The sequence below is a fragment of the Myzus persicae genome, unplaced genomic scaffold (assembly GCF_001856785.1).
Source record: "Myzus persicae strain clone G006 unplaced genomic scaffold, MPER_G0061.0, whole genome shotgun sequence".
NCBI lineage: Eukaryota > Metazoa > Arthropoda > Insecta > Hemiptera > Aphididae > Myzus > Myzus persicae.
In genome coordinates, this window is record NW_019104200.1 from 513,154 (window position 1) to 539,825 (window position 26,672).

At 27.5% G+C, this 26,672-nt stretch overlaps 1 protein-coding gene across 1 annotated transcript in view; it reads right to left on the minus strand.

Moving 5' to 3' along the window:
* Positions 1-43: 43 nt before the first annotated feature.
* The window catches only part of LOC111039929 (leishmanolysin-like peptidase), a 71,540-nt gene continuing 44,911 nt past the window's right edge, over positions 44-26,672 (minus strand). The window contains exons 4-11 of the mRNA XM_022323598.1: positions 21,385-21,467; positions 18,970-19,087; positions 16,464-16,843; positions 14,737-14,962; positions 9,835-10,155; positions 5,801-5,960; positions 5,107-5,273; positions 44-2,916 (exon numbers count right to left, since the gene is read on the minus strand). Coding sequence (XP_022179290.1) covers positions 2,629-2,916; positions 5,107-5,273; positions 5,801-5,960; positions 9,835-10,155; positions 14,737-14,962; positions 16,464-16,843; positions 18,970-19,087; positions 21,385-21,467 — 1,743 coding nt within the window. The 3' untranslated portion in view covers positions 44-2,628. The remainder of the gene's footprint in view (positions 2,917-5,106; positions 5,274-5,800; positions 5,961-9,834; positions 10,156-14,736; positions 14,963-16,463; positions 16,844-18,969; positions 19,088-21,384; positions 21,468-26,672) is intronic.

Genomic DNA, 26,672 nt, shown 5'->3' on the forward strand with positions numbered 1-26,672 from the left:
GTACGTAATTATTTTTATAATTCAGAAACATTGTATTAAGAGCGAATAAACAATAATAATTAGCAATAGAACACCCGGACACTGGTATAGTGGCCAAAAAAAAAAATTTTTGACAAAACATACTCGTTAGGGTGTGGTTTTGAGGCAAATCATCCAGACATCATATAATGGGTAAATTTGCGTTATTTTTAATTTTACGTTATCACTATAATACTAATCCTAATAAAAAAAAATAATGGATATTCACAACTTAACGTCTAGTGACACTTATAAACACAATATAATATATAATTTTATATAAATTGGTAAATACAATAGGTACTTAAAAAAAAAATAATAATATTTTTACACAATACAAATCGGTAGGTAACTATGATAGAATATACACAATACTATAAAGATACCGACGATAAAATTACAGAAGATTTTCTGGTAAAAAAAAATCGTCATCTTTAAATATGATGGCGTAAAATGTTCCATTTCAATCTCAAATATTTACACACGCCCAAACAATTAATTAACTCCATTAAAGCAGTATCTATATAGTAGGAAAGTAGGTGTACTTGAATGTCCTGAAGTCCGGAATGTTTGTTTGCAGTATAAATAAGTTAGTATAATATTATTGTTTATTTTCGAGCATTTTTTAACATCCGTTTTACTAGTGCCCGAAAACAGTAAAATACACAATATAATACCTACCCAATAATATAGTCGGAATGTTTACGCCAGACGAAAGGCAAATGCTGATAGAAGTACGTATCATCTTTTGACCATGGCAGTAATAAAAGATACCTTTTTTTTATTACGACTGAATTTTTATTGTATTACGGAATAAAAAGAATGATAAAGTTTTTTTCGTTGATACTTGTTAGTTTGAAATTTCAAAAAAGAAACCTTTGTAAGCTTTATTACTGCTTATCAATTTAGTTACGAAACAATTTTTTTCCTTTGTCGAGAGCATTTTTATGAAATGGAAATATAATAATAGTTATACGCTTAACTAAGCTTGCTAAGTATTATATAGCTGTTTAACTCCTCTGACTGGTACATTTTTTTGTATCGAGTTAGTAAAAAAATCTAATAATGTTACCTACTTAATATACATATAAATATAATTAGACAACACTAATATAGATAAAATAGGGAAAATCTATCTACTCGGGTATTCTGTATCAATGAAGGGATATAAGTATTGAATGAAGTAGTTTATTTTACGTGCTTCATATAAAAATTAAAAATATTACATGAATTACGAGAATAGTTATAATCATTATAATGACACACAATGTACCTATAGGTATTATCAATATTTTTTCTAACATATTATACTTATTACAATTAAATAAGGATTACTTTTTATTTCACATTTATAACCATACATGAGCATTTTCATCACCAGGATTGGTTCTAGCACCTAATATTTGTTCAACATTCTTAAATGTCCTCTAATGGGGGGGGGGGGGAATCTAATCGGGAAACCAAAATCCCGATTGAATAGTGGAGTATCATTGCAGCATTCAGTGTTAATCTGGTGCAAAATGTACTTAAGTGTTCCTCGGCCCATGACCCTTATCCACAGATATTACGAAAATGTTGTATACTTCCAATCCGAGGACGCCACTAAAAATGACAAAATGGAATCATAGCTATCACAGAAATAATAAACGGGAATGCAATAAAGGCTTAAAAATCGTAACCTCATAATAAATTTAAAAAAACATCGTGTTATCAAAAAAAAATTTCAAGAGCCTCTGTAGGTGTCGAGCCAATAAATAACGTCTAAAAACATCGAAAAACCGAACACTGCGCTCGTATAAGTAGGAATTTGAGAAATGTTAATTTGATTGTCAATATTTCCACATTAACAGTTATATTATTCATATAATTTATTTTGTTTAGGCATTGCACATTAAACTATTATATGCTATGGTCAAGTTCATTCATGAAATATTATTATGCAATAGTGAAATCGTTAAATGCCTTTTTTTATCTGAAATGTATATTATGATGTACATAGGTACGTGAAACAGCCGCGGACATGCGATCGCAAATTCAATAAACGTAAATACAATTTGGATGATGACAGTTGGTTCGTAAATCGCGAATAAAAATCAATAAATCGATAATGTATTATAAAATGATAGTAAATACCGACACCACGACTGCGGCACAATATTTTTCTGGGCACGTCGTGTTGACGTTGTATTATATTATTGTATTACAGTAATTCGTTGTTGTTGGTCGGAAAAAAGACAGTTTTCGATACACAATAACGCTGCTGTCAATCTGTATTTATTGATGTTCAGCGCAATAACCGACACGCAGAGTGCGATAAAATTCGATCGCTCCGGAAAAGTGCAACGATTTATGAGGAATGTCGATGATGACAACTACGATGACGATCATAAATTACTATTTTTTTTTTTCGTAATATATACAGATACGGAATATTTTATATATATATATATATACAATGCGCACACACACACACACGATTAGGGGGACGAACAAAAAATAGGAAGAGACAGATGACACAGACACAGTGAGATGATGAAAGAGAGAGAGTGAGAGAGAAACGGAAAAGACGATATACATAATACAATGTTATATTATCATATCGTTGTTTGTTCACGTCGAGATCATGAGTAACAGCGTGGCGACGGTTACCGTGGTGACCGCGGCCGCGGCCGTGACGGAGACTGTGGCCGTGCCGCCGCACGCTAGCTGTTCGCGGTGATACGGTGCGGTGGGTGGCACGTCCGACGGCGGCTTACACTTGTTGTCGTCCGACCCGCCGTCGCACAGCTCCTCGCACGCCGGACACACGATGACGCCCTTGTGCAGCCAACCGTTGGCCACCAGCCGGATGACCAGTTCCTGGCCCGGGAAGTAGCACGTGTACGTGTGGTTGGACACCTGCAGTTCGCACAAACAAATAATACGTCAAACAATATTGTCACAGAACATTATTATACAATAATATTATGCCAAGCGGCAAACATTACGATGTGTAGCACATCACGCATACATATACACGGTGATCCAACAAGTATGGTCGCCTCCCTTTTTTTCTTTAATAATTAAGTTTTTCAAAACCTGATTTTTGGAATCTTTAAATATACTCAAAAACCGTATTTTCATATTCTTGAGATTTTTTGTAGTGTCCTAAATTTTTGTTTTTCAAATAGGAACCTTAATAACTTCGCTATTAAAGAAAAAAAGGGAGTGAGCATACTTGTTGGATCACCCTGTGTGTCGTATTGCACTACGATAACTACGAACAAGATAAATAATATACCATGAAGTCTGATTCGATTCTAAAATGTCGTGAAATTTATTTTTTTGAAATATTTCATTTTGATGATAATATCTTAACTTAAAACTATAGTAGGATGAAGTTAGAATAGCATCTCCACTTAGTTCAATGTTAAGTGGAAAATGTTATAGAAATATTGCTTACATTGTACATCATATAAATTACATAATAATTATTATCTATCTTATATATTTTGAGATCATTATAATATCTTGTCTACATCGTGATCGGAAATTAAATATTGATAACCACTAATCAGGTATGAAATTAGTCTAACCATCTAGTGATGATTTTATGAAACATATTTCAAAAAAACACAAAATTAAAAAATATATTTTTCAATATTTTATTGAAATATTTCAAAGTGAAGATTTCATGTGGAAGTATTTCATACTCATCACCTTACATGTATATAATAATGATATAGATATGCCGTAGCTATATTATCAACATTATATGTATATTATGGGTCGCGATCGTTTTTGTATAAGACAGAAAGAATATTATAATAGACTATAAGGACCCCAGTTAGCTTCGCCCACTAACCCCTTATCAGCTCAGGGTTCGTCACCGTGGCCCAAGGGCCACCCCCTTTTTATATCCTATTTTTACTTTAAAATATTATGTTAAACTTTTTTTTTAAATAATAGAGTTCCGAGTATTTAATTAATAATAACAATTTCTTTATTTATTGGTTACCATGACAATTACATGATGTGGAAGATAGAATATACGGAACTTTTAATTAGCAGTATATACCAGGAACGAATTGGTTTACGGTGGAAATTAATAAACTATATTTTGAAATATTTTACATAATTATTATTTTACCGAATTAAAAAATTGAAAATAATCTGTCAATTTCAGATCACAAAAATTAACTAAAAATATACTGTTACATAACACTATATACATTCTGCAGATACGCGTAATATTACACTTTGATTTATTGGAAAATAATCAAGTAGTGATCAAAACTATAGAGTAATATTATTGTGTGATGAGATATAAATTTCTGATACCTAGTTTGATTTGAACTACTTTAAAGTTTTTTATGGTTTAATATTTTCTTTTAAAACTATTTAGGTATAAGTTTTTAAATAAAGTAATCCATCTTAAACGCAAGTTAATTAAATTCAGACTTTTTTAGCTATATAAACTAAATGTCTACCTATTTAAAGATATCCTATCTAAATAACCATTTATTCGTATTAAAACAAACGCAAAAGATATTGAGAGGCTATAATATTATACTGCCTATAGGTACTGCATTTTTTAAAATTAAATAATCTTGATTTTTTTTTTATTATCAACTACACCAAAAATATATTAGAGCAAATTGAAAATACGGATTATTGCGCAGCCTACATAATAAATTATTGTTGAAAACAAAATACGTAATCAGAATAAAATAATTTTAAAAACATTAAAATAATATTACACAACCTAAAAAACTCAATTAAATATGGTTGTTAAAAAAAAATTCAGAGAGCCGTCACTCAGGATTAATATTTAGAACTCAAAGCCAAAAAAAAACATAAATGTATTGGGTTATAACTAATATTCAAACGTCTGGTCTTTAATCGTCCAATTTAAAAACAAGTCAAACGAAACATAATTATAATTTAAATGTATGTTTTTAGTTTAAAAAGAAATGTCACAGAGGAAAATCAACAAAATCTAGAAATACTAATAAATGACAATATAATATAGTTTTTTTTAAAAATCACTCGAAATATAATATGTTTTACAGCACTGTTTGATAATAATTGATTTGGAAAAATACTTACAACAATATGAAGTCGTCCGTTTTGACAGCTATATTCGTAACATCCAGAGCCCCAGTGTTGCCATTGTCTAACTTGTTTGCAGGTCTGTTCTTCCCACATCTGATTAGTATGGTCGAAACATTTAGAATTGTCTCCGTATACTTCTAATGCAAAGTTCTTATCTGGATCTAGGTATATGAAACAAAACAAAATTATCAACTGTGTATTGAGAAGATAATATTATATTATACTTAGATTATATTATGTTCTTTGGAAATAAGCAAACTACAATGGAGCATTTATTTTTCTTTTAACTACTGTGTTTTGGTCCTACTATAACCATTGTAATTACCTATCTACTACGAATTACTAGGATTTCTTATAAAACTCAGTCTATTATACAAATAAAAAATAGACTATACGCTGGTAGTAAATCGGTCGTTCACAGAACTTCAAAAAGCAACAAGCGTTTACATTTTATTTTATAAAACTCGACAACGCATTAAATATAACGTTTAATACACATTTTATTCAGGAATATATTTTTATAAGTGGCTATAACCTATAATCCTATACCCGATACAGAGATGCATATTATATTTAAATTGTATTGCATTCTTCAACACCTATTATTCCATCCAATATTATTATATCATTGATCTGAACAATAGTGATGTGTACCATCATTCCAAGTATAATATATTTATGTACTCACGTGGATTATTTTCTGGATACTGACAATGTGATCCTCTTATTACCACACTTTTCGACCTCCATATAAACTCTTGTATATATGGACAGTAATCCGCGAGACTTACAGATCCTCCATAATATGCTTCACGACCGGATGTTACGTGTGGAATGTAATCGAAGTTCTGAAATAATATAGTACAAATGAGAATAAATAAAAATACTGGATATCTATAAAACAGTATAGGACAAGTAACATTAATAAAATGTTTATATATTTAAAACAAATGAAAATAAAGTTACAATATCTATATCATTTTAGTAACACAAAAATAGAAAATAATGACATCTTTCTTTCAAATTTCGGACAAGTAGTTCATTAGTTATAAGTATTAAAAGTTTAGTTAAGTGGATTTGTGAACAACATTTTGTGGGATACTCCTGTATCACCCTACTTCGCTCATCTAAACTTCAAATGTTTATATAACTAATGAACCGAAATTGGCTAATTGGCCGAAATTAGATCTTTATAAATTGAAATACTCAAAATAATATTCCGTTTCAGAATATGAAATTAAAAATGTATGGTGTCATTCGAAAAAGTAAAAACTTAAAAAAATATAATGGCAATAATAGTTGGAACTTTTTAAAATAATGAGTGTAGTACTTAAATGGATTATCCTGTGTAGGTACCTCACTAAACTTATAATATTAAATATGATTACTTTTAACATTAAAAAAAATGTATATCTTTTTTTAAATACGAAACCAATATTACCTATGTATGTTAGACATTATTTATAAGGTACAATGGGTGTTATAAAACAAAAATGGAGGTTAAAAACAAAATTTTTATGAAATAATATATGATTATGTAGTAATGTAGGATAATAAAATAATTAAAATTACGATATATTACATACGATTTATTTAAAAAAAAAAAATTGTTTGGTTAATTGTAAATCATTTACTTGGAATAAAAAAAAAATAAAAAATATGGATTACGTTTCAATGTTAAAAATAAAATAATGCTGGTAGTAGTATAGGTACTCGCTATAACGTTGGTATTTTTATTTTATACATTTTATAATATTATAATATAATACTATAGTTATCTCTCCTATTCTAAGCATATATTTTAAGTACTTATATAATTGTATAAAACTCATAAGCTAATGGCCTATGCTGCCGAAGCTGTAACGATCAATAAAAAAAAAAAATACTATAGTATTTAAAATTAATGGTATAACTGTTGTTTGACCGTATTAAGCACATATATTTTTATAATTGTAATTGAACTATTTAAAAATTATAATATAGTACAGTATAACATTATGTACGATATAATATTTTTATTATTTTATTAAGTATGAACTGTACAATTTTTATAAAAAAATATGGCTTACTAATTGCTATCCCATGTTTTACTTTATACAAATAATTTTATTATGAGGGAGTAATTAGCAAGAAATTACTTTTGCCATCGACGATCCAACAATCAAAAAAAAAAAATGCAATTATATATTATGTTGAAAATAAACAAATACAATAATGTGCACTCTACGAGCATTGAAAACATACGAATAAAGGTTTTTAGTGAATTGTTTCATATAATTTTTAATAAGTAAAATATTTTAAAGAAACATATAATTTTATACTTACAGTCGAAAGTATAACAGAATGCTCAAAGTGTTAGACAGAAATAATACGAATAAGAAAAAGTTTGAATGGTAAACAATTGTTTGGTAAACATAATTTACCGAAATGAATAACTCTGGGGTTTATGTACGGCGTATTTCGTCGCGTTTCGTCTACCGCGTACTTGGTAAACCGCGTTTTACACACTATTCAAAACACATTATAGTTTGAAGTGTGGTAAGGGCGGTTGTAGTAGTTTGTCACTTTTTAACCCGCGTTATAGGTATAACACGCTTTTTCCGTCAAAACACTACCCCAGCGCAATTAAAATGCAAATGGCCAAATATTTTCTATTGGTTTGAGATGGGACCGGGCTATACAAATAACAGCAATCTCGCGGTGTATCTGCCGCGTAAAAACCAAACGCGATTGAATATCTTGAGTGAGAATGATGATGTATTATTAGACATGAAACTCGTCAGACGAAGGCGACGGAAAATGCATATCGTGAGCTAAGTCGTGAGCGAGAAAATAGAAACGTGGAATTAAAACCAACGTCGGCTTGAAGTTTATAAACATATTGTTCATCATTTAAAAACTTAAATTAAATGAGAATATCCCGGATACCTAAAGTATGGACACTACCAATTTTAAAATGAGTGAAATCTATGATTATATGCCGCGGTATATATTAATAATATTAAATGGAATAAATAGCAGCTAAAAAAATATTAAATGAAATATTAGTTACTATACAGTATACTTGTTGCAAATTATTTTATAATTGTAATAATATAGGATCTATAACTATTTTAATAAACATGGCATTTTGACTGTATTCAACGGAAAATATGTTTTGTGTGCATGTAAGCCATTAATTACTAAAACTTGAATTTAATTACATTTTGAGCAAATCCTGATTATATTTATTATATATTGATTTTTCACGGAAGTGGTTTTTGAGGTTTGTATTTTTGTGCGTTTTAATTTTCATGGTTAAGAGAACGAATTAAAGCTTAATATTAAAAATAATACTTTCTGAAATTCATGCAGTACTTTCTGTGAGAATATACCTAATCATTTATGGTTATTATAGCGTTCCAGAAAATAATCATTTACTATCCAACACAAATTTAAAAGGTTATTTATGTATTTATCGTATAGAAAAAACAAAATTTTTGAAAAATGTTGACACTATTAAATGATGGAATTTGGAGCATTATGGACTCAATCGATCCTTTAAAATGTGTACTTAATTTATGAAAGTTGCAATTTCAATTTCTAAATTAATAGAAGATTAATTTGAATTAGAATTCAAAATTCACTAAGATTACTTTTCTTTTTAACTTTTAAGTTTTTAAAATTATTTAAATTTTAATTGCAATAATATATTTTTATATTTTTTTAAAATTAATTTTTTTGTTATACCTAGCCACCTAGGTACTAAGGTTTTTGAAGTTTTAATAAAACGTTATCCTAATATTTTTTCCATATTTTCTTAGTACTGTAAACTGTAAGTATAACCTTTAAAAGCAAACCGAGTGGTTTTTAGATTTGTTTTCAGAATTTAATGGGATATTATCGCTATTACATTTTAATGAATTATACAGAAAAAAGGTGATTTCCAAATAAATGTTTATTTAACAAAAATGTTGTAGGTAGGATTGTAGGAGTGTAAGACAGGAAGGTACTAAAAGTGTATAAACAGGATATTATTATACTTACAACTTAATTTACTGTATTCTCATGAAACTATTTTTTTGATCATTTTGTATTTCATAAAGTAAAACACTGAAAATAACACCCTACCTATATTTTTTATTTTTTTTTCCTACCTAGATTTGTGAAATTATATCATTCTATTTTTTTTAGTTTTTATAGTCCTAGAAACAACTGTTTTTATTCATATTAGGCATATTTATTTTAACTATAACTATAATTACTATAGGTATATACTATTTACTACATATAGCACAAATAATAAAATAATATTATTAATTCAATTTTACTCAAAACAATTTATGAGAGATAACGTGATTACCAGAGTAATTTGGCAAAGACGATTATTCATCATTCGATAACTATATAATTTAGTTTTAGTTTATTATAAGTTATAACAATTATAATTTTAGCTGATTATAGATACAATTAGAGCTGGTAAAAATATAAGTGTAAAGTAAGTATTTTCTTCATAAAATATATTACAACAAAACAACAGATACATTTGTTTCTTAGATTTAACGCACAAAACCCGAATTTTCACACTTCCGTGAGGCATGTATAATTATAAATCTCTCTATAGGTATATACAATGTGCCTGCTGTATGTAATATGTTGAGTTGTATTAAATTAAATTTTCAAAATATTTACAGGTTACATGGAAAAAAAAATGAACTAAACAACTATACAAACGTTACTGACCTGATAGAAGTTTGGTAAGGGCTGCACGTGTTCGACTAGGTTGCATAAGGCTACTGAGCTACGATCATCCGTACACTCGGTTTCTAGAGGATCTCTTTTCACTTTATTACAAAATGGATGAATAGACTGGCCTTTGGCACGTTTCATGTCCATCCATTGTTTGCAGCTTTTTGTCACGAAATCGCAGCCCAAGTTTTTGCCCCAGCTGAGATCCTGAGCTAATGAATAATTAGCCTTATACCATCCAGTATCTTCCATCAGTGCTAGTGTCAATCGAGAATATACTGGATTCTGTGTGTGAGTACCCGTCATCGCTTCGTTCTAGAAAACGTTTAAATGTAATAAGTTTTAAATGAAAAAAGTGCTATCTAATAGTGAAGTGGAAATGCAGTCAACGATTTAATGATAAATAACGTGAATACGTGACTTAAGTCTCAACTCAAGTCTCAAGTATTCTACGCTTTTATCCCACTAAATTCTCGGGAGTAACTATATCTACCTTAGGCTGAGATTTTCACTTTCCTCGAGAAATTAGGTTATAAATAATGGGTATCTATATTCTATAGTACGCCCCACGGTTAGGTAATAATTTAATTATCAAGGACAAGTTTTAAAAACATTTTAAATTGATACATTTTTATATCTCAATAATTTGTTACCTTCTCAATTCGATATTTATTTATACTCAATTATTACTTATTTGATTAGAAGTATAGGAATTTATATTTTAAAAATAACTGATACAACAATATATACCTAATGAGTTATGGTATTATTTACAAGTTAAAATAAATGTAATTATATTATAGAAATAAAAAAAGAATAAACAAAAACCTGAAACCAAAGCTTAAAAATTCTTAATCAGAAGAATATTTAAAAGTTAGTAAACTATAAAGGACATATTCCAAAATTATTTATTATAAGTCATTTAATAAGTATTAATTATTGATTTAAATTAAATTTGACAAATTTATCTTAAGAAAACTGAAAAGTTTTTATTCGTGCAAAACAAAAATATACAGACCCACACTTAATATATATATGTAAACATAAATAAATAATTATCATTTCCCATGTATTCTAGTTTATAAATTAATAATACTAAATGAGTATTATTATAAATCAAATAATATGAAGAATACAAATATATACTGACACATATTAACTAAATAGTGCTCATGTTAAATTTGTATTAATAAAAATAAATAATTAATCGTTTTTGTTTGCTGAAAAGATAGCAAGTGAATTTTTTTTATCAATAAATTTCAAAATTCTAAAAAGTTTATTAGCTGTTCTTAGATTTAATTTAATAGAATTTTAACTTTTTTGGCGATAAGTTAATATTATTACGAGGTCACTTATGTAATATTTATTACTTAATTCAATCATTTCTAAAAATCTTTACTAGAAAATAATGTTTAAGGGCATTCAAAATTAAAAAAATATCTATTAAATGTAATAGGTAATCGTGCTATACGCTCGTAATTGTATTGCAAATGCAATGATTTATAATAGGCTTCAAATTAATAGTAATAATATACTTATACTCAGCACAGAAGTGAGATATAATTCATAGTTTCTTCATCTAGTAGTTAATTATAAAGTGAGAATATCCGAATTCATGAATCATGGTAGTATGAAAACCCAATTATATTTTGTAGACAAATTCTCAATTTTTAGATTTTATATTATATTAGTAGAAAATTTACTGAAAGTTTTTATCGTCGAGAATACTACTAATAATACAATGTTTGAAATGATCAAAGCTTATAAAAGATGTTTTGTTTTTCTTATAATATTTTATTTTATCAAAAAGAGAACGCGGAAATCATTTTTTAGTATTCATAGGATGATTTGAAATTCTTATTCAATTTTATTTATTATTATTATGATTCATTGACAATTTAATAAGGGATGAATTTTAACAAATATATTATTATTTGCACTTTCATTAAAGACGTATCAAGAAAGCAAACAATTACAGTATTTAAATGTAATATCTTTGAAGTTCATATTCACTTTTGTCCATTGTTTTTATGAAACATACTTAATGAAATGCAGGTATCAATCATCATTATGCGAATTCATTGTGAAAACTGAATACAAAAGTGCTTTTAAATCCAGTTGGTTCAATCTGAGTGTTGAACAGCTATAAGTCTACGACTAAAACATTGGTAGTTAGAAGATTGTTATTGGACACTGTTTTCTTACACAAAATCGTTAAAAGTAGATTTCCCTGAATTATTATAATAAGTTAATTTAAAAGTTCCAACATTCAACTCTAGGAAGACTTAAGCCATTTTTTACACCTACATCCACAAAAAACTTTTTTCTAATAGTTCTGTGCAGCTGCAGCGTTCCAAAATCAGGTAATCCTTTTATTTATATATATTTTTTATAATACATGTTCTGAATTAAGAATTAATAATATGCTTAATGCTTTTAATTAATTTTGTAAACTCAATAATTAATTTTAATGTTGTAATTAATATTATTTGTATTTTGACCCTTTGGGGTGTTTATATTAATAATAAAAAATGTAATTGCTTAGATATAAACCGTTGAACTATTTTCGACCATCGGAGTTGTACTGTAATCTCTCAGGGAGTCAAGGCGCAACACGTTTGAGCGAATTTACCAAAAACAGAACACCTTTGGCGTAAATCCATACAAAGTCTGGGCGTAATATTTCCCTTCTTAATAGCTCCTTTGCATATATTTGAATATTATACTAATTTCAAGTCTGTTAGTATTACCTAGAAGTTCCCATGAGAAGATTGGCTCAATACTCTTTCAAAAATATTTAAAGATTTTTTTTTTTTAACTTCCTAATTTTATTTTTGTGTGTATTTTTAAAATTTCTGAACTATTCTATACTTATTTGATGAATTAATTTTTTTGCGCAAACGTTGTCCTATTTTTTATTTTTATATATTTTATTGATACATGTTTTTGCCACATAACGTGGTTCTAATTTTCGTTTGTAATTTAATGTATTTTTCTTCAAAGAAGTTTCTCAACATCCTTGTTCACATTTTAATTTACCTTTAGTTTCTTTTGCTAAAAAGAAAATTTTTCTTTCCAAACACGCACAGTCAGTGTATATATATTTTGTAAGAAAAGTTTCAATGTGTACGAAAATGTACTATCCGCAAAAACATGATTTGATTCATTGAGTTATTTTAAATTAGAAAAACAAGTAAAAATTTGAATGCCATAAGTTGTTCTACTCATGTTTCAGCCCAAACGTGTTTTTATAAGTGCACCCAAATGCGTGTTACCTACCAATTTTCAGGTAAATTTTTCATACTGAGCTCAAATATGTTACGTCTGTCTCTCAATACAAAAACAATTGTATACGGGTTAAGGATTTATTAGCGGCACACAAGTAATTTATTCACAATATCCATATATGTTTATTACAGACGTTCTCTGTTACCTATTCATCCATCGCGGGACAGATAGATAGCAGACCACAGTTTAAGTTATTTAGTTATTACATAAGCGTATAGTGTATTTTTGTCAGATCGAATTCTGCTTAACAAATTCAAATAAATATTATGAAAAGCGGGAAAAATTCAAATTCAATATTACTTAACAGTACAATCGTCAAGTAAAGCAGGCTTAGAATAAATTAAGTAAAGCTAAATAAATATAAATTATATAAATAATAACCATTTAATTTAATCAAACTCTAGTTTTTCCATAGTTGTACACATACCTACATAAAAAGTGATTATTATATAGTTATTACCACATTGTATTTGAGGATGGAAAAAATTGTTACTTATATAACTTATAAATTATAATACTTGTACAATAAAATTATTATATTCTTTGTGTACATATATTTTAAAAGGAAAATCAGTGTTTTAGATTCTCGTTATTTTACGGATGATTTAAAAGTTAAAAATCCAACTTAATGTCAAACGCTTAAAATGCAATAGTGACTGTGTTTTCGATATTTTTCAATTCCCGTAAGAATAGCTTATGAGAAAAGTTGCATTACATTTTCAATTTTTAAATTTACCAAAAAGAAACAAAATATTTTTAAAATGGTAAAATGTCTAGAAAATACAAATTATTTATTAATCTATGAACATTTCAGGTCTTTACGGTTATTTGTTTTTTAATTTCCTAAAAAAAAAAAAATCAGAATTGGTAATTAGAAAATCACTTTTCTTATGACAAAGTTATTAGAGAAAATGGCTCATACAAATTAAAAATTGTTATTTACCAAAGCAATGTCGGGTATAATCGTTGTGTTCGAACATGTATTCAATATCTAGAATTACAAGGTATTTTTCAATTGAATTTGACACTTGGAAATTTTAATACACCTACTAAGAACTTCATATAAAACATCAAGTTTCCAATACATCTCAAACATTTTATAAACTTATAAAAGCCTTTGAGTTGAAATCCAATCTATAGATGTTCTAAATATATTGGTTACGAATGCAGAAAACAATATTATTTGATTTTACAGGTAATGTAAAACAATTGGTTTATTGATTACACTTTTTATTTTATGATTGATGCTAATTTTATGAATGTTATGTTTAGTAATCAAATTAATAACATATGATATATAACCCAATTTACCGATTACTTTGGTCGATTGGAAAAACTTAAAAGACGAAGCTGGGACAGGCTTTTTTGGAAAATAATAAGATGTAGAATATACTTCTCATACTATATAATGCTGCAGTCAAAGTCTCAAATCCATCATTTTCGTTTATAAATAAACTTTAAAAATTGAGGAAATATTACGCAACATACATTTTAACACAGTAATCGATCTTAAAATAAACACTATAACGATATTAATAAGCGATTGTATACATTAAAATGTTTCTACAACAAATAGAATCAATTAGGTATGATTTTAAAAATAAATACCTCAAAAATTCTTTTTTCCCAATGCGTGAGAGCCGTGCCATCTTCCCCCTGGTCTTCCAGTTCAGCCCCTTCTAAATAGGAGCAGTTGAAATGTTTTCGAACTTCTTCTACGACTCTAGGTGTTACCATCATTTGAACTTCTTTGTCGACCACGCCACCATGTACTGTCCAATTGCGTCTTACCACCGTCTTGATTACTTTATCACTCCATTGCCTTGCTTGAAGTCTATAATAATCAGACGTTTATTTGTAAGTAATAATAATAATTTATTATTATATGTTAAACAGTGTAGAAAATATAAAAAGTTCTTACTTTTAAGTTTTGGATTGAGTTTAGATATACTGGAGGGCATACCGTATTTGTTACTAAATTGGCCTTCAACTAATATAATACTACTACTACTAGAGTACTAGACTACAACTTTGTTTGTTCAATGTGTTGAATTCTGGATTTTAAGCTTTTTCTATCTACTGTATCTGTATATGTACCAGTCAAGTATTTTATACGTTTAAATGTTACAGTAAAATTAATCTATGTGGACTAAATAAAATATCACAATTTTAGATATCTTCAACCAATATAATATAATATAAAGGTTATAAAATGCACAACATAATTGTCAAAGTTCATTAGATTCAGAAAAATATAAAGTACGACCTATTTTTATCAAACATAAAATGCAATATCTATGCAATTTTGATATAATTTGCATTTGAAATTACACTGACATCTCATTATTATTATTATAGGTGATATTATTTTTCGATTTTATTCGTATTATTGTAAAATACGCAATTGTTTTCTAAGAAAACAACAAAACCGTCTTATTGAAAATCAACGAAAATATGAAATTAATTGCAACGGTTCCCTAACAAAACTCAGCGATACTATTGTTGTTTGTGCATGTTGTATTGTTGTCTGCAGTCATAACGAGTGAGCCCAACCAGGACATAAACATTTGATATTTGATATTTAATATCAGTGTATACTATAGTTACGTCCCAAAATATAATATGAATCGCTTCCCATCCTTATCTTGAATAAAAAGGTTAATATAGGTACACTAATTGACTCCGATGATCAGGCAGTTCGTAAATACAAAACGAGTTGCCTCCCACATCGAATATATTATAATATTACATAATAATGATAAAAATCAGTTTTATATATGTATAGTATAGACTAGAGATATTTTTCTATTTTATTATAATATTAAACATCGTAGTTTTGTTTTAAGTATAGGAAGAACTTCATTCTTAAATTAGTGATAATAACGTGTTATTCAATGAATTTTTTTTTTGATGTATAGAATTATGTGTACAGCTAAAAATATCGGTCTAATACGCATATATTATATTCATTTATACAAATAATACACAACTATTAAATATAATAATATAATAATTAGACAAAAAAAAACATTTGGTAATATAATTAAAATTATTTATAATATATTATAATTTAATATACTCATACAATTTTTGAATCATTTAGTAAATACTTTTACACGTATCATCTGCAAATTGGGAGGCAACTAGAACCTATTTTTGTTTACGATTCAATTTAGGGTACGTCAGGAGGCAATTCGTACAAAAATTATCGACTGATTTAACTTCGAGAGGCAACAATAGCAAATACCCTAAAATATACTAAACAGTTCGCATTGCGATGATGGGTACCTATACGGAACGGGATAAGTATAAAGTATGTCGGTAATTCAACTTACTTCTCGTTGAGCCTGGGCTTGCCGTTGTCTTCCCTGGCGGTCAGCGGATATCCGTTGGCGTCCCGGTAAAATGCGAACAGGCTCACGGAGAAACCGAGCGCGTGCAATATTTCGTGCTTGACCGTGGACAGAAGGACCTCGAGCTCCTGCGGTTTGGTGCTGATACTCTCCGGACACAGGTTGGCGTGCCCGGCAATCGGCCGGTCCAGCGCCGACTCCTGCTGACAGTGGGCCGCGTAGGCCACTGTCAGACCCTTGTGGCACCGTTCCGTCTCCATCGCACTCACGTAGAACACGAAGTCAGCGCCTTCGATGCCCACGCCTGATTTCGACGTTCCCGTGCCGCAGTCCATGCCCGACGCGTTGCACGTCTTACACGCCTAAACATATAAAGGTACAAGATACAGTTGGATAATGAAAACGGTTATTTTATTTAATATACACTTTATCAGCTACACACGCAGGTCGATATTCCCAGGTATATTCTCTAATTTTGAAATTTTCAAGCACACTTAAAGATAATAATTAAAAACACTTTGATATTTTATACCATTCAAGGAGTGTCCTGTGAGATGATGTGTCTAAATTAAAATCCAAACGAGTGGTTTTTAAGTTATTTAATTAATATTTAGAATAGTCCTCAAAGATGGTTTTACAAAATTATAAAATATATGTATAGGTATTTAATCTATATTATATATTTAGTACTAAAGTACTTATTATATTATAGTCAGGTCTATTTCAGATAATTTAAAATAATATTAACTAATTACAATAATTTTCAAATCATTATAGCCCCCATATAATCCTAATTTATTATTATGAATCTACATATTATATTATTATCCTTGGTACCTACACAAAGTTAAATAATTCAAAAACTTCTCATTGAGTTTTTGCTCAAAACAAGCTATACAGGAAAAACTCTCAACCCTTGTAAACTGCTTTGATTTCAAAAATTTTTCTTTTTTTTTGTTAGAAAGATAAAAGCGTCTTATAATAGTGTATTCGACATTGGTTCTTGATTAAGCTGCTCAAAAATAAAACAAAAATACTGCCCTCTTGCTACAGAGTTGAGAAATATAGCTTAAAAATGGAAATACAATCCACCCTGTACAATCCTCTTAGAAAAAAAAATATGAAAATCAAATCACTCCAGAAAAAATTAGAGATTGGGCATATTTTTTAACAAAAAAAAACAGGTCGGATACAGAACGTTTAGAAAAAACGAATACCTTCAATAATATATCATAACAATTATTTATGCTGCTAGTTTTAATTGCGGCAAGTGATACGATTTTTGGTACGATCAGAGTACTCAACGGGCATTAATATCGAGAGAAGAAACCAAAGAACTAATCAACATTCGGAAAAGTCAAAAATATTATTGAATTATTTACCTAAACATAAGAAACGGGATTATTGAACGAGACATAGAGAACAGAGCATTCTTGGAGTATTTAAGAATGGATTCTGCGGAAAGAAAAATCAACTCTCTAAATATATCAAGGTATATTTAAGGAACCACCGTTGAAATAAAAATTATAGGTCAGTGTCAACAAGTTGAAATGTGCGCGCCACAACAATATGGACGCATCAATGTGGCAATATGCCGATGTTCGGGCCCGATTAAACGAAATTGTTGCACAGTGACAGTGTACCTACTTAGCCCCTCTTCCCTAGCCATAGAAATGATTTATTTATTAGATTATTTATAAGTCTGATACGTTCAATATAGTAGGTATAGAGTTCATAATTTTGTAATAAACATTTTGCACTTCCATTTATTTTAAATCAATCGACATAATGATTTCTCTTTTCCAAGTACAGTCTACGATTTTACGTGTACAAATATTTTATAAACACGGGCGATAAAATTATCATTATTTCTTGTTTGTCTATTGAACATTTATTTTGAGCATCAATGCAGCTGCTGATCAGAAAAAATACTCATATAATAAAGACAAACATTTTAGATATTTTTAAAGGTTAGGGAAGGGTAAAGGAAATATGATTCAATACTTGAGTATATTAACAAAACGTGTAATATATATACGGGTCTCCTGAATGTTTGGGGCTAAGCACACGTGCACCCAGATTTCACTTGCGCAAACCTGTCCTGCAAATAACAGGAGATTATTTGTTCCGCAGACAAACGATTATAATACAATACATTAAAAAATTAAAATACATGACCTAGCATGGTATAATATTATGCACAAGTATAGAGTTACGCCACGCGTATATTATTATAATATCATCATGCCATAATGATACGGCAGTTCTTGAGTTTTGTATTTTAAAACACCACAAGTTACAACGTTCATATTATATTGTAATAACCGTTGATGTTAAGTTAGGTTAGGTATTTACTACTTGTAAATTAAAAATGTAACCGCAGAACTTTTGTTAGACACCTACAACGTGAAAAATCACTTCTTTTTTAAAAATAAAAATATAACTAGGTACCTGATATTATTTTTATTCTTATCGTTACACTGTTTACCTCTAAATGGTCTTCGGGAACTTGCACTTCACCGCACATCGTTCGGTCTTCACACGCGTTCTTACAGTATGGATGAGGATCTCCTTTTCGATAAAAAACTTGATTGTTTACACATTTTCTGTAAAATAATTTAAGAATGAAATAGAAAAAAAAATCACTAGGGGTCTTATACCAGTGAACCACCATTACATTGTTTATCTTTTATACAACGATAAACACAGTACGATAAACACAGTAGCCACATAATATTAAGACGCGGATGTCATCTTGCATTTGTTTTGTATTATTACAGAGTCCCTGTCAAATCACACCTAACTATTTTTAATTAAGAACAATAATTTATCGGCCAGCTACAAATATGTGTGCCGTCTTATCATTTGCTCCGTGTAATTACCAGAGCATCGGCAAAGTAATATATGTTTTGTATTATATTTACATTTTACATTAATATATAGGTACACGTTAGATTGCACTAAGACCTAACTTACTAACTGTCTTGTCTAATGTAACATAAAAATCCTTTTCTTTCGAACTCTTTATTTATAGGTATTTATTTGATACTGATACATCGTAAGTTAGAGGTAGACAACATTACATAGATATTGCCAAATAATAGTCCTTTGTTTTTAAAATAATGTAATAGTTTAGAACGCGATTTCTAACACGGAAACTTTTTTTTATCGCTGTCTGATATACAGCAATAACATTATTTGTTGTTAAGTATTGACATAGAATCTATTAAAAAAATACTTTTTTGTAACTCGGTATAATTTTTATAAGCCATATTTTATTACTATTACGGTTTTATGCAGCTCATAATATTTTGATAGCAAATGATCGCCATAAATGTGTAGTTTATAACAATATTTTAACAGATTATACACATCATGTATATCGGCCTAATAAGTAATAAAAGTTGCAACTAAATAAATTTTAAATTTAAATTTCAAATTAAAATTAAAATGTCCTAAATTCAAATAGTAAATACATATTTTAAATATACATTTTTGAATAAACACATACGCCCATTTTCCAAATTATATTAGTATGATTTTCTAGGTTTTTTTTTCAATGTTCGTTTGATTGACCCAAAACCTCTTATACAACGAATATCATAAAGTGTTCCACAGTATTATCTTCGAATTCTCATCGACAAATGATAAACCTTATAAACTAAGACATTAAAAAACCAGAAAAAATTCAAAAAGCTCATGTTTAGTCCTATTAATCCACATATGGATTTAAATGGTAAATATTTTCTATTTGTTTTTGGAATTAAAAATTTTTTTAGAAGGTGTGTCACAATAGTCGATAAATAGTACATAGATATAGATATTAATATAATAAGTATTATCTTATCATATTATGTAGACTTGTATTACCAAGCGTCAACATAAATGTAATAATAATAATACACATTTGTATCGTATTCCAGAAATATTAGATACGTATTGTATATGAATTGTGTGTAATATTATAAAAACTACTTAATTTTTTTTATTTAAACCGAATAACCAATAACTATTTTAGATTCTAAGCGGATCGACAAATGTATCGATTTTTTAATAATGTGTTTTTTCTGCGTGTCATCATCTTTAGATTAGTAAAAATGATTAAATTTTCAACTCCGTGGGTGAAAATGTTCGGCAGAAAATACAAAAAAAAATAAGAGAAACCCGGGAATTTTTATGCAAAACCAGTTTCCGAGTTTCCTGTTTATTAATAAATTACCGACTACCGTAAACTTGAAATTTTGGCAAATATATTATATTGAACATTTTTTAAGTATGATATAATTTTCAAAATATTTTTGAAATATTTTTATTATTTATATAGACACTTTAAATGTTTGAATTAATTTAATTTTTCTTCTATTTATTTATTTATGATAAAATGTCTGTTTAAGACCTTGAAAATTTATTACAAGGTTCCTTAATTTCTTATAAGTTTTTCTTACCAAACTTTAAAAAGTAAAAAATATAAAAAAGCTCAATTTTTTTAGAATCATTTTAAATTTAAATGTTTACAATAGTTGTCAAAATAAATGTCAGTTAAAAACGCATATAATTTTCAATTTTAATAAGTAAGGATTGAATTTTTAAAATAAGGTCCCTCATAAGTTATTTTTAAAGAGATATCGCCATTGATAGTGACTTCTCCAGATTTTTAAAATTAAATTTCAACGGTTTTAGTATTGAATGTTGTTTTAAAATTATGCAAAATATTGTTATTTGCACGATAATTACCGCTGTTAAAAATATTGTTTCTTCAATTTACTTAAACTTTTTTTCTATTTGATTTCTGACCATCTTAGAATCACCAGATGTAGAAATTCTTCAACAATTCGTTTTTATCAGGTAATTTTCTTTTGTTAATGTATATTATTAATTTAAAATAGATTTTTCACATAATTACCGATTGAGTCGAATAACGTTTTCGGTTTTGCGAACCATGAGTGCTTGTTCCCAAAAACGCACAGCTTCCGGAAGTATGGTATTCTAAAAAGAAAAGAAACAATGATTAACAAAATTCTGATTACATTTTAAATGTGACAGTACCAGAGAGTAAAAACAATTAATCGGTTGGCTAATTACAGGGTTTTTAAGCCATTTAGTAGGTCGCGTAGTATAATGTGAAACTGTTATCAATGTGATCCCCTTACAAGGCAATAGTGTTATCCAATAACATTACCTACTCTTATTATTAGCTTTAGTCGCTTTCTAATATCCAGTTAACCGACACGTGTTACTCATTGAAAATCGTTTCACATAATAGTCTAATCTTGATAGTGTACATACAATCACGAATTCCGTATTTCTATTTTTGTTTTTAATATAATATATTCTATATCTAAACAATCTGTTTGACAGTTTTGATAAGGGTAAAATTATGTAATAGATTTGCGGATTCTTTAACTCACAATTTCATATTTTGCATAGAACAAAAAAATGGTTTTAAGTTTTTGATCTTTTCGGAAACTTATTTGCAGGTAGTTATAGTATAGTGATCCAATACATTCGTAGTTAAATGTAGATAGGACTTTCTTAAAGTATTTTTTTTCGACATTTTCAACTTAGAGCCAAGCATAATATTCACTTTAAATCGATGGTAAATGATAAATCATAGCTTTTAAAATGAAAAATAATAATACAATATAACCAGTGAGGCAAATTACGACAAAGTGAGTAAGTATAATCAAGTTAATTATGTATTAGTGTATTACTGTAAATACTATTAAAAAAAATATATTTTTACAGTTAAAAAAGGAAAAATGACGAAAACAGAAAGGTGAGAGTTGTTGTCACACATTCTATAGTTATTCTAGTTTGATTATTGTATATACTTTATTATTTTTAGATTTTCAAACAGTTTTCAAGGACAATAGGGTAACTTATGTTTCGTAATAGAGGAAAAAGTCCTTCGAGTATTCTCTTTATTATATTACAGCATAGATATAGAAAATTAACGAGGAAATACTGATTCAATAATTGCTGTATATTTTGTATTCGCCTTACATTATCATTAGTATCGTATATAATATACTTATACCAATTAATTCTTTAAAAACAAGAATATCCATGACATATCAAACTATTGTTGAAATGAGGACATGATATTTTACAAACTATCAAATATCAATACTACTTTGAAACAAAAAATAGTTTAAACTAAAAAAAAAATGAATTGTCCTTAACTATGTCAAAGTTGGCCAGCTAAATTTTCTCTAAATTAAATAAGTTATAATGTGTACCTAATACATTTGTTATTTGTTACTTTGTATACGTTTAGTATTAATCCGATGATAATAATTTTTAAATAACATAGAAACATATGTATCTTAGGTGTGAAAACAAAAAGAATACTTAGTTGTCAGAACATCTATAGGTTTTCCATATGGCCATTGATAAATATATATCAATGATATGGTTATTAAAATATTTGTAAATTTGAAGTACCTAATAGAAAATCTGATGTTATTATTTTTCGTCAATATAATTTAATACTTAACTTTAAGGTATGACTTAATTTGTTTTAACAAATAATAATTTTTTTAGTTCAGAATAAATAGGAACATCAAAATGTTAAAATCTGACTTAGGAATCCCTTTCTTCGCCACGCATTGAAGACATATTTAAAGAATAAAATAAATAATTTATCCAATCCAAGGCTTTTTAAATAGCTTATAGGTAAATTATAAGTATTTGGAATTTTAATTACTGTTTTAATATATTTATATATTTTCTTGGTGTTAAGTGTATACTTAATGGTATTCAATTTTACACTGTAAGCAATTTTCATGATAACATTAAAAATATGATAAAAACTAAGAGTGTTCTTTGCATTTTTGGAAGATTGTTCATTTGGCAGGTAGTGTGTACATTGTACATCAATCTACATTCACGAAAGGACTGCAAAGTTCAAAAGATAAAAAATATTTATTTTTTACCGGTATTCATTATTTTCAAAAATAAAATACGTGACAGAAACGGAATACTAATTTTAACTTTTAATATTATATCTATGTATAGAGCGTATATTTATGAATCTTAAATTTATCAACCAAAGAAAAGTTGTATACAAATTAACATTTATCCAAAAAATAACAAAAGAGGAAATTCAATAAAAAGCAAAATTTAAGAATTATTAATAAAATATAATTATCAGTTAATATATTTACTTATAATTTATTTATTTATATATAAGTTATAAAGTTTTTTTTCATAATGATTACCTAATGTATTCATGATGATTTTCAAAATTATTTCTTATAATTATAAAGGTATTCTCCACTTAGTCCACTAGGATTATAAAAATAGTCAACTTTAACATTTTTTTAATGTTCAAATATTGATAAAATCATAAAAGAGTACCCAGTACTCAGTAACACTTTTAAATAGGTTTAATATGTAATAATAAAAAAAAAACCATAATTTTAAAACAAATACCGACAATTATGATTTCACGCTAGGCTAAGAATCTGAGATGAAAAATATAATTGAGTACGCCAATAGAATAATATACTGTAGGTACTGTAAAGGATAGATTTGTTGACTGCAGGTTAACAAATAAATCTTAATAACATATCTACATATTTTTCGAAGTTTCGACAAAAAATAATAATTTTAAACCAATTTCAGTTTAATTTTCAATATTTATGATAAGCCAGTTAAGGATAGTATAATATAATCAGACACTGTTTACCGTAAATTATAATATAAAAATATATAAAACATTTCATAGCATAAATTCCTTAAGATATAAGAACTGCACGAAGAGAAATAATTCTATACCTCAATTTGAATATACCTACTTAAGTTCTTGGAAACCTATCAAAATGTTTAAGAAATCTATTTTTATTAAATTGGTTTTAAAATTCTATTGAAATAATAATGGATAATTTGATAACTAAAAAATTGTAAAGAATACACTCGGTGTATCGAGGGTAGTAGTCTTTAAATTAATAATAGACATAGATGACTGAATATAGTATGATGTTTATTATGATTCTTTAGAGTTTAGAGGAAAAGCTTTTAAAGCTAATATTATTACTTTAATAATTAATCATTTGACCAAATGCTCATAAATGTTGGAAAAAGTAATTTAGAAAGTGCCAGAAGCAATGTCATAACTCCATTTCTTTCTTATAAAAACACACAATTATCAGTATTGAACATTTAATTCACCTAGGTACCTACAAAAAATATTTTGTGTACGAAAAAAAATAATGTTACAAAACAATATTAAATTATCAATTCACGAAGACATTTTTTAAAGCAGTTATTAATAACAGAATTTTTTCTTTGATATTCATTTTTTATATACATATTTAACGAAAAATATTTAAGAAACCATAAAGTTTTTTTACTTTTAATTATATTTTAGTGAAAGATTTACTAGTTTAGATTGTACAACATATATTTAAATTAATTATTTATAATAATAAATATTTAATTAAAATTAATTATGAAAATTAAAATGCTGTCAAATGGTATTCTCAGATAAAAAGAAATTGATTTTGTTACTAAATACATTATTTTGTCATTTAAACGTCCCAGTAATATAATTATTTTTTGACTGATCAGAAGGAAGTTTTAATTTTATCATTTGTGTTTGTTTCTTCTTTATATGTCAATAGGTACTATACATTCAATATTATGACAAACTTTAAAAACAAAATGCATTTATTTATTTCTATAAATAATAAAATAAAACTACTGATATTAATCAGACTAAAAATAATAAGATTTTAATCTTAATTTGTTTTTCATTTAATCAAGTTATAATTATATAGGCACCTACACTAAAAAAAAAACAATTGAACACCCTACATATATTTCTAATATTAGTATAAAAAATGAAATAATATTGAAATATTGAATGTATTTGTATTCTGATTAGTTTAATTTACTTATTCTTTGATAATATTTCAAAAACCTACAAATATTTTATTTTTATGACTGTTCAAAATCTAACTAATAAATGTTTATGACAACTTCCAAGAAATCGTGAAACAAAACTTTTCTTGAACTACAGGTATTTAAAAATTCATCCATAACAAATATTAGATGGGACTTTTAACTAACACAAAGCATAGTTACATACTTTAGCACAAATTAAAAGCTTATTATACTGTTATTGAATAAAAATAGTACATTAAAACAATTTTAAATTTGGGAAACGCTCTGATAAAATCATTGTATACGAAAAACAATTGTAAGTGAAGACAAAAAAGTCAGCCTATATAATTTAGTATATTTTATGATATAATTGCGGAAAACATTGTATTTGAAAATATCATTGTTTATCAAATTCATATTGATATTTATAGAGAAAAAAAGAAGAAAAATTTCAAATTTCAAATGTTTAAAAATAGCTTAAACATGGGCGTAGGTAGGAAATATTTTCGGAGGGGGTTTTTGTCTAAACCTAAATAATATGCGAGTTAATAATATTCTCGAACAAATTCACAAAAAGCTCAAGATTGTTTTATTTAATTTGAGGGGTGTTTGAACACCCAAACCCCCCCCCTTATCTACGCCCATGTTTGGAACATGTATGTATGATTTAAAAATCATGTAAAGAAAGTGAAATTTTTAATTATCAACGGTTATTCTGTCTTTGAAATACAACAAAATAAAAATCGTTCGATGATAAATCATTACTTTTAAGGTTTAATATCCAAGTAAATAAGGCTGAAAATTTGAACTTCAAAATACTATACTCATAAAAAGTTAATGTGACATTCCAAAACCTTTTATTCTTGACAAAGGTAAATATTAAATTTTTTATGAATTTCTAACACAAAATAATTTGCAAACATTTTTTTTTAAATGCTACTTTAATTCTACCTAACACTGATCTTTTGACTTTGGACGTATGCCATGGGTTATTTTTCATATATAAATGGTAGATGTTTTTTGAGCTGTCTGTAAAAAATAATTTTCGTTTTTGATACAATTTGTGACATGTATGGCATTTCTAAATTCCTACCGATTTTTGGAATACCCTAAATATAACTATAATTATAAAATGGATTGATCATTTATTATATAACAACAAATTTGATACTCGTAATAAATATTATTAATGTTGAGTTGTATAATATACACAGTGGCTTGCACCAAAGTTAGGTAAGACAAATGAGTGCCCACTTGTTTAACCTACCCACTGCAAAACGCCCAGCAATCATTCCATCCTGTTAC